At 36.7% G+C, this 9,091-nt stretch overlaps 1 protein-coding gene across 1 annotated transcript in view; it reads right to left on the bottom strand.

Annotated features, from left to right (window-relative positions):
• The window catches only part of LOC102860519 (zinc finger protein 382-like), an 8,770-nt gene extending 5,015 nt beyond the window's left edge, over positions 1 to 3,755 (bottom strand). Inside the window, 2 exon segments of the mRNA XM_006903386.1 lie at positions 3,241 to 3,336; positions 3,605 to 3,755. Of these exon segments, the coding sequence (XP_006903448.1) occupies positions 3,241 to 3,336; positions 3,605 to 3,755 (247 nt within the window).
• Between the last annotated feature and the right edge of the window lie 5,336 nt (positions 3,756 to 9,091).

The following is a 9,091-nucleotide window of genomic DNA, read 5'->3' as shown; positions in this document are numbered from 1 at the left end:
CAAATACTTTTTCCCAGTCTGTGGCTTCCCTTTTTACCCTGTTGGAGAAGTTTTTGGATGTGCATAGGGATTTGATTCTTAGAAAGTCCCATTCATCTATTTTATCTTCTCTTGGTTTTAGATTTTTCAGGATACTTGGAAGACTGTTTATGTTGTGGATTAGGACTACTAGAGTTCTTCCAAGCTTTTCTGTAATGAAGTTTATAGTCCTTGGCTTTAGTCCTAGATCCATGATCCACCTTGAGTTGGTTTTTGTACATGGAGTGGGGTGTGGAGAAAGAATTTTCTTAAAAGGAAAAACCATGTACACCCATGTTTATTGCTGCTTTGTTCACAATAGCAAGGAGTTGGAAACAACCTAAGACCCTTCAACAAATGAATGGATAGAGAAGCTGTGGTATTGTCACACAATGGAATACTACGCTGCACTGAAAAACAAGCAACTCATGCAATGTTATTAAAAATGGATGATCCTGGAGGACATTATACTGAGTGAAGTATCTCAGTCACAAAAGGACAAATACTGCACATTGCCACTGTTGTAAAACAGGACTGACATCAGGGTTGGGGGGAGACTGAGAAAGATGGGTTCAATAATGTATACTGCTTTGAAACAGATAAGCGAGAAAACTGTTTAAAAGGGTTATGTGATTAGGTATTTTTGTCATGACAGGACTCCAGAGTGAAGGCTGCATGGTGGAGTGGACCTGGGGGAGGGATTACAAAACAATGAAAGAATTTTTATTTTACTTTTCCAAGAAGGTACTGTATTAGGGGGGAGGGTTGGGAGGGGAGAAAAGTGCATCAATGAATGAATGGAAAACCAGTCTCTATAAATTTTCATTGAAATTAATAATAAAAAAAAATTTGAAAAAAAGGAAAAACCCTTTATACCTCAGAATTCAATATTTTACTATGTTCTGATTGTAGATTAATGCATTTTTTTGTTATCTGAGATAAGGAGACAATCTCAGCACATATAACTAATGAGAATTAAGGAATAAATAATTTATTTTTTAAAAAAATGATTTCTGAATGGATGAGAAAGATGTCTTTCTTGCATGATATCTCAAACAATGAGGTAGTTATTAAATACCTCTGTTTAATAGTAGCCTCTCTTACAGGCTACAGTATGAAAAAAGTAACAAGTCTACAAACTGGTTCAGTTATAAGAACACATGAAATAAGAACACATTCAGATTTTTTTTTCAATTTTGATGAATCAGAATGATAACAAGAACAGGAAAGATTACTAGTCAAAGTCCTGGAATGGAAGGCTTAGAAGAGCAATAGTGTACCTTTGAAGAAGCTGGATGGAAGAGGCTGGATTATTGCTAGGACTGTGAAGAATGACTCACAAAGTGACACACAGGTGACCACCATCTTTGAATTGGGCACCCTTGTTTATCACTCTGGCAATCAAGAGATTTGGTTGTGATGCAGTGGCAATGCTGCTTTTGTTTTCTAAGAGGAAGATTAAGTTTCTAGCAGGATGTCAACCAGTAACTTTTCCCATTCCAATTCACCAGTTTACAAATTCAGGTCAGTTTGGATGACCATGATTGAATGGTCTAAAACTCTGCATGTAAAATAGAACCTTATCTGGGGGGAATTATGTTGGTAGAGAAAGAACTCTCAGATAAAACAATGATGCTGTATCAAATATGAAATTACTAGATTATATTTGAGTATATGTTTGTACAGAAAGACACCCAAGTGTTGACGACTCTCCTTCATAGGGTCGCTATATGAGTCGCCTGCAACTCGACGGCACTTAACAACAATAACATCAACATAGAGAGAGGAATCAGCTAGCCCAGTGGACAGAAAGCGATGCTACCAAGCCAAAGGTAGGTGACTTTTAATCCGCAGCCCTTGGGCCTGTCTTTCATTGTTTTTGTTCAGACATTCCTCTAGGTTGTATAGCCCTGGTGTACAAGTTGCTGTACAGTGGTAGCTTGTGGTTGCTGTGAGGCTGAACACTATGACACTGATGGGTCAAATGCATTACCCAATGCAGACAGAGAGTAAGGTGGAGCTCCCCGATTAAAACAAGCTTGGAAGCAGAAGTGGCATCCACTTCCATAATAGCTTGCCTCCAGAAACCCTATGAAACTGGACAGAGGATGAAAGACACCCAAGCATTGAGGACTCTGCTTCATAGGGTCGTTATGAGTTGCCTGCAAATCAACAGCACTTAACAACAATAACAACATATGTTTGTATATAATACAAATAGTAGAATGAGAATTTAGGGAGGTGAAGGACAGACAAGATCTAGGATCATTTAATAGAGGAAGTAAAATTCGCTCTTTTAATGAAAAAATATGCAGTATTAATGATGGGCATATTATATATAATAACAGAGCCCTAAACTCTGCCCTATCCTGTGCCAATCTCACCATCTCTGACACACCTACCCCCATTACCCAGTCACTGAATCAATTCATCCCATCAAGGGTCTTCCTCTTCTGCACTGTCCCTCCAACCTCCCAAGCATGACGTCCCTCTACAAGGACTGGTTCCTTCTTGTAACATGTCCAAAGTATATCAGACGAAGCTTCAGAATCCTTGCCTCCTAGGAGTAGCCTGGCTTTACCCTCTCCAGGAAAATAGAGCCACATAATGCCACCCCAAGGTATGTACATGGCATGACCACATATCCATGAGTCTTAAAAGCAGCAACATAGATAATACGTTTACCAATGGTCACTGTAGCACTAATCTTAATAGTTAAAAGGTGGAAACACATTAAAGTTCATCAACAGATAAATGCACAAAAAAAATGTGATACATACACATATAGTGAAGAAAAACTGAGCCAAAAGAGAAGTTCTAAACATGCTACAAATGGATGAACCTTGAAAACATTACACTGAATAACATAACCTCACTCCTAAAATATCTAGGATTAACAGATGAATAGAAACCAAAATTATTGGTACCAGAAAGAGGAATAAGGGAGATAAGAGGAGCCAATGTTTATGAAACAATAAGTTTCTACTTATGGTGACAGAAAATCTGGTAATGATTATTGGTGATGGTTGGACAACATGATCAGTATAACTGATATTACTAAACTGTACACTTGAAAACAATGAATTGGAAAATATTTTATTACATGTATTTTCACAATAATAAAAAAAGAGGTGAGGGGAGACTAAACACATTTAAAGATATCAATTACCAATTACCGGAGACTTAATATCTACTAGATTGTTTGTATCTAGTCAGCCTCACCTAGGTAGGTTTGATTCGGATAAATTATCTTTGTTGTCCATAGCTCTTCACCTTGTTCCAACTTACAGATCATGTCAGGTTTAGTCATGTGAAGCCCTGATAAAGAAAATGAAACTCAGTCTAAATTGTTTGGACTTCAGAGCTACTGAAGGAAGAAAAAGAAACAGTTTCAGAGGGGCAAATGAGGTATACATTTACATCTTACCAAAGTTAATACTTTGCACTGAGCAAGTGAGGACATAATCATACTTTCTGCTAACGAGAGGGATTCGTCACCTCTGATCCCTGAAATTTAAAATTCCATATGTTTCAAGAATTCTTGGAAAAGATGCATAACATAAAAAGATTATAAAGTTTTTCTTACCCACAGAAATGAGATGACAATAGTTTTCCAACATCACATCCCTGTAGAGGGACTTCTGAGTAGAGTCCAGTTGTTGCCATTCCTCCTGGGTGAAGTTCACAGTCACATCTTTGAATGTCACGGATCCCTGTAAGGGTATACTCTAGTTCATCTTGAAGTGGTAGGAACTGGGTAAAAACTTGCTAGTGATAACCTAGTTCTGACTATAAGTCCTATTGGCACAGTGGTTAAAACAATTCGCTCTAAGCAGCTGCCCACTGAACCTACCAAACAAGCACTCTTGGAAGAAAGATGTAGCAAACTGCTTGTGTAAAAATTACAGCCTTGGAAAACTCAACAGTAATGGGATACAATATGGATATGGATATGGTCGTTTCCAGCCATATGCATGAGTCAAAACTAGTTTCCTTAATACAGAAAAAGCACTCTGAAAATGCATTTTGCTGTATTAATTATTACCTCATGCTGAAGAATGGGAATCCCAGAACATTTAATTGTGCTAATGCGAAACCTATACTTGGACCAAGAGGCAGTTGTAAGAACAAAGCAGGGCAACACTGCATGGTTCAAAATTGGGAAGGGTGTACGCCAGGGATGTGTCGTGTCTCTATACCTTTTCAACCTGTATGCAGAGCAGATTATCCGAGAGGCTGGGCTCTATGAGGAGAAGCGTGGCGTTAGGACTGGTGGGCGATCTATCAACAATCTTCATTATGCAGATGACACAACCCTGCTCGCTGAAACTGAGGAGGACCTCATGCACTTACTGCAGAGGGTCAAGGACTGCAGCCTTCAATATGGACTGAGGCTCAATGTCAAGAAGACAAAAATTCTCACCACTGGACCAATCGGTAGCATCAGGATGGATGGTGAAGAGATTGAGATTGTACACAGCTTTAGTTTGCTCGGCTCCACGGTCAACACTCTTGGCACCAGTAGCCAGGAAATCAAAAAACATATTGCGATGGGAAAGTCTGCGGTTAAGGACCTCTCTAAAGTACTCAAGAGCAACGGTGTCTCTCTGGAGACTAAGGTGCGTCTGATACAGGCCATGGTTTTTGCAATCACTTGTTATGCATCAGAGAGTTGGACAATGACTAGGGAGGATAGAAGGAGAATTGACACCTTTGAGCTGTGGTGCTGGAGAAGAGTATTGAATGTACCATGGACTGCCAAGGAGGCAAGGATTCTGAGGCTCTGTCTAACATACTTTGGACATGTTGCAAGGAGGGACAGGTCCTTGGAGAGTGACATCATGCTGGGCAGAGTGGAGGGACAGCGCAGGAGGGGAAGACCCTCCATGAGGTGGATTGATTCAGTGACTGGGGTAATCGGGATGGGTGTGTCGGAGGCAATGAGATTGGCACAGGATAGAGCAGGGTTTAGGGCTGTTGTACATAGGGTCGCTATGAGTCGCAAACGACTTGACAGCACATAACAACAACAACATGCTAAAAATATGTAACAAGATTATACTATGTACCATGACTCACTGGCTGCCTGGTAGACGAAAAAAAAAAAGACTCAAATGCAGATCTAACAACATTCAACAAATGTTACAGATCTGACAATAGAGTTATGTATAACTTAAAGCATCACAAAGCAAAACAAATTATATGTTCTTAGCTTCATTGAGGAAAGCTGGCTGCTTGGTAGACTAAAAATGAATCAAATGCAGATCCCATACATGAGAACTTAGAAAGTAAGAGGTTTATATGTAACAACATTCAACAAATGTTACATATCCAATGACAGAAGTATGTATAAGGTAAAGCTCAAAAAGCAGAACAAATAATATAGTCTTAGTTTGAAGACATAATTTTTTGTATTTACAACTAATTTGTTTACAGGAACACAGCATATATTAGTTTTTAAAAATTTAAAGGGAGAGGAAAATTAGTACATGATGAAAAAGCTCATCATGTTAGAAAATAGTCTTTGAGCTATTTCTAAGAAGAAAATGATATACAGAGATAGGCAGTGAGAATACTATGAAATAATACTAGATTTCTTGCAGAACAACCCTAAGAAAATATTATCAAGCACACTTTGAACATATTTAATAATAAGCACTAATGACAATCAACATTGTTAACAAATACTAGTTTTAAGCATGTTGTTAAGTGCTGTAGAGTTGTAGACGACCCATAGCGACCCTCTGAATGAAAGTCTTGAACACAAAACTTTCATCTTTTCTCCAAGGTCATAGAGTTTCTGGAGGCAAGCTTTTTTGGAAGTGGATACCAGTCCTGCTTCTAAGCTTGTTTTATTCAGGAGAGCCACAAAAACCAAGCAAGATTAAAATTTTTCTCCCTTTTAATATGCCTTACACATTCTGTTGTGGTACCTGGGCCTCTTTGCATCTGCACATTCTTTATATGAGAAAATTTTATTTGAGATGCATTAGATGGAAAAAAATTAATTAACCAATGTGAGAGATGCCACCTAGATTAAAGTGATATGTATGGGCTTGACAAGGGAGTACTGATTCCTACTTGACAAGCAACTAAAGGATTTGTCATAAATTGATTGTATAGAGGAAAAAAGGAGATGTGTAGCTCTTATTACACAAGCAAATTGGAGGACATGATGACTAGAAAAGAGAAATTGAAACAGAAGAAGGAGTAGACTAAAGTGGAGGAAATGAGGTAATGAGAGTAAAAACTTTAGATAAATACTTGAAATATCTGTGGGACATAAAAGAAATTATTTAAAAAAAAGAAGAAGTTATTGGTAATTGTTGGATGTTGGCTATATGGTTCTGACACTCTACACAGATGTACAGATGGAGAGAGGTATTTGAGGCTCATTAGATACATGATAGTGAGGTCTTGGGAGTGAATCTTACTGTATATGGAGAAAAACGGGGAGCAGAACCAATACAGCATCTAAAAGATACCAATTTGGCTGGTAGATTAATTTTCTGAAGGAAAGATACAAAAACAAAGTACCACTTTTATGTTAAGAACTAAATATTTCAAAAGTTCTATTTCTAGGTGAATAGAGCAAACCAAGTATTAACATTTATTTCTCCTTAAGTATATAAAATAATTATAAGAAATAAAAAAGATAAGAATAAACCTAAGTCTATAACAATATAGGAATATTGGTAAGATTTTCAGTGGCTGACCTGTTGCATGAATGGCTAACAGGTATAAGTGAAATAAAAAGAGAGATAAGACAGAATAAATTAAAAAATGTATTTTCTATTCATGCTTGCAATAAAATCTCTACCGTGGAAATTTCACAAAACAATTTCACAAACTAATGCTGTTACCTTAACAATCCTATTTTTTTTATCCTGTTATCATAAAACCTGTTATTGCAAAGATCAGATGGTGGTTTTCCTTCTGAACTTCAGGACTACTCACAACTTAGATTTCATATCAGTGTCTAGACAAAGTGGATTTCTTCACTTAAATCTAGATAATGAATTTCCTTTGCAACACTTCCGGAGAAGACAGAGAAAGGAGATAATGAATGTCATAATCATATAATATTAATACTGCAGCTGGAAGTTCAAATTTGTGAACAGAGATCAGTACTCTGTTCTGAGCAGAAAAGGCACCAAAGTGATAAAATTTAAAGTAACAACTTTGAATGAATGCTTCCTTAAATTTTGCCTAGCCTGCATGTTTGCCTCACCCTAACTCTAGTTGCTGTTGTTGTTATGTGCCGTCGAGTCATTTGTGGCCCATAACGACCCTATGTACAACAGCCCTAAACCCTGCTCTATCCTGTGCCAATCACACTGCCTCTGACACACCCATCCCAATTACCCCAGTCACTGAATCAATCATCTAGCTTAGTGCTAAGAAACTGCACTGGCAACTCAAAGACATGAGGTTCAAATCCAGCAGCAGTTTTGTGAGAGAAAGAGAGACAATCTCCACTGGTGCAATTTATAGCCTCTAAAAACTCACTGGAGGGTCAGGTATGGGTTGGGTCCAATTTAACAGTATAAAACAAAAATGTAACAAGATGATCATAACTGGAAACCAATTCTATGCAAACAAATCCTAATATCCAAGATCTTTAAGGATAAGGAAGTAAATGTTCATGTAACTGGGGGAAGAGAGGATAATTATTTAATAAAAGAAAGGAAATATTAAGTTACCTGAGACATGACTTTGAAATTGGCAAGAGATGAAGCTTTCTCTTTTGGGTTCTTGGAAGAGTCCTGAAAAGAAAGACATGGAGATACAAGGCCATATTTGACTTGAACATATCCTCAGAATAACTCAAGATAAATCTATATTAATTGTCACTGTTTTAGTACTTGCATACTCTGTATGCCCCCCATAAACACATAAAGGAGATTAATGAGAAAATGAACAAATCTTTCTCTACTCCTAATGTTAGAAACCCAATCCTTTGGGAAAGCTGAATGGATTCTGGCCAAGTTATTTTAACTTGGAAAAAGAGAACATTATGCTTTGCCCTTCCTTGTTGCTCCAAATTCCACCACCCATGCAGCACAGGTTGATTGTTTCAGAGTGTTCTTTGTGGTACCAGGAATGCGTAAGACTATCTGACTCCCAACATCCTGATGAAGTTAATAACTTTCTAATCTTGGCCTAAAAAGATCTGTATTAGAGTTTTATAATCTTAATGAGAATAATTTCCTTTTTATGAGTTCAAGGAAATTTCTTGTTTCCTTATAGTATGCCAATTTTTCTAGTGAGTTTTACTTATTTCCTATTTAGCATTATTACCTTTCCTAAAAAATTTTTTAAATCAATCATTTATCTGTTTTAAGTTAAAATTTTTAATTTCCCATGTAGAAAAGTACTTTTGACTTTTTGACATTTTTCTCTAGGTATGATTTAACAAGTTGCATTAACAATTCTTTTTGTTATATAACCCACATCTCCTTGACGTAAAATGCCATCTTCATCGTTCTACCTCCTTTCACATTTTTGGACTTTGTATTTCTCTACTTCATCTCCTCACTATTTTATCTGTATCATACTAGTTAGTAAATGGTTAATTTTTAAAATTTTACTGTTACTTATCATTAATACACTAATAGTTACTAGAAGTATTTACTATTGAACAATACTTTTTAGTTCAGTAATGGAAACAGCAAAGAAACTGATGGTGTACTCTCCATTATGTATACATCTAGACAAAAAAACACAACTGTTTTGCTAAATGAAGTCTGAAGTACCAACATCTACCGTGACTATTATAAATGGTAACTATTTTAATGCTAAAATGAGAATGACTTTATGAAGTGTTTGACATACATTTTATTATTCTAGAATTATGGAAGAGGTTGGATATTGATTGTGTATGTGAATAGAAAAGTTCATTAATGTAGAAATATCCACAAATGATAATTACGGGTAAAAACTGTTTTCTTTCATATTATAGTGCCTTATACACATGGTGTGCAATTTGCCATGGTGTGCATTAGTTTTAGTTCATATGGTGTTTCCAGAAAATTAAACCATTTAGGAATTATGAAAATTCCACCTCCTCATT

Source organism: Elephantulus edwardii, unplaced genomic scaffold (assembly GCF_000299155.1).
Source record: "Elephantulus edwardii isolate Elephantulus edwardi_28Jun2011 unplaced genomic scaffold, EleEdw1.0 scaffold00619, whole genome shotgun sequence".
Classification (NCBI taxonomy): Eukaryota; Metazoa; Chordata; class Mammalia; order Macroscelidea; family Macroscelididae; genus Elephantulus; species Elephantulus edwardii.
This window is presented reverse-complemented; position numbering and strand designations above follow the sequence as displayed.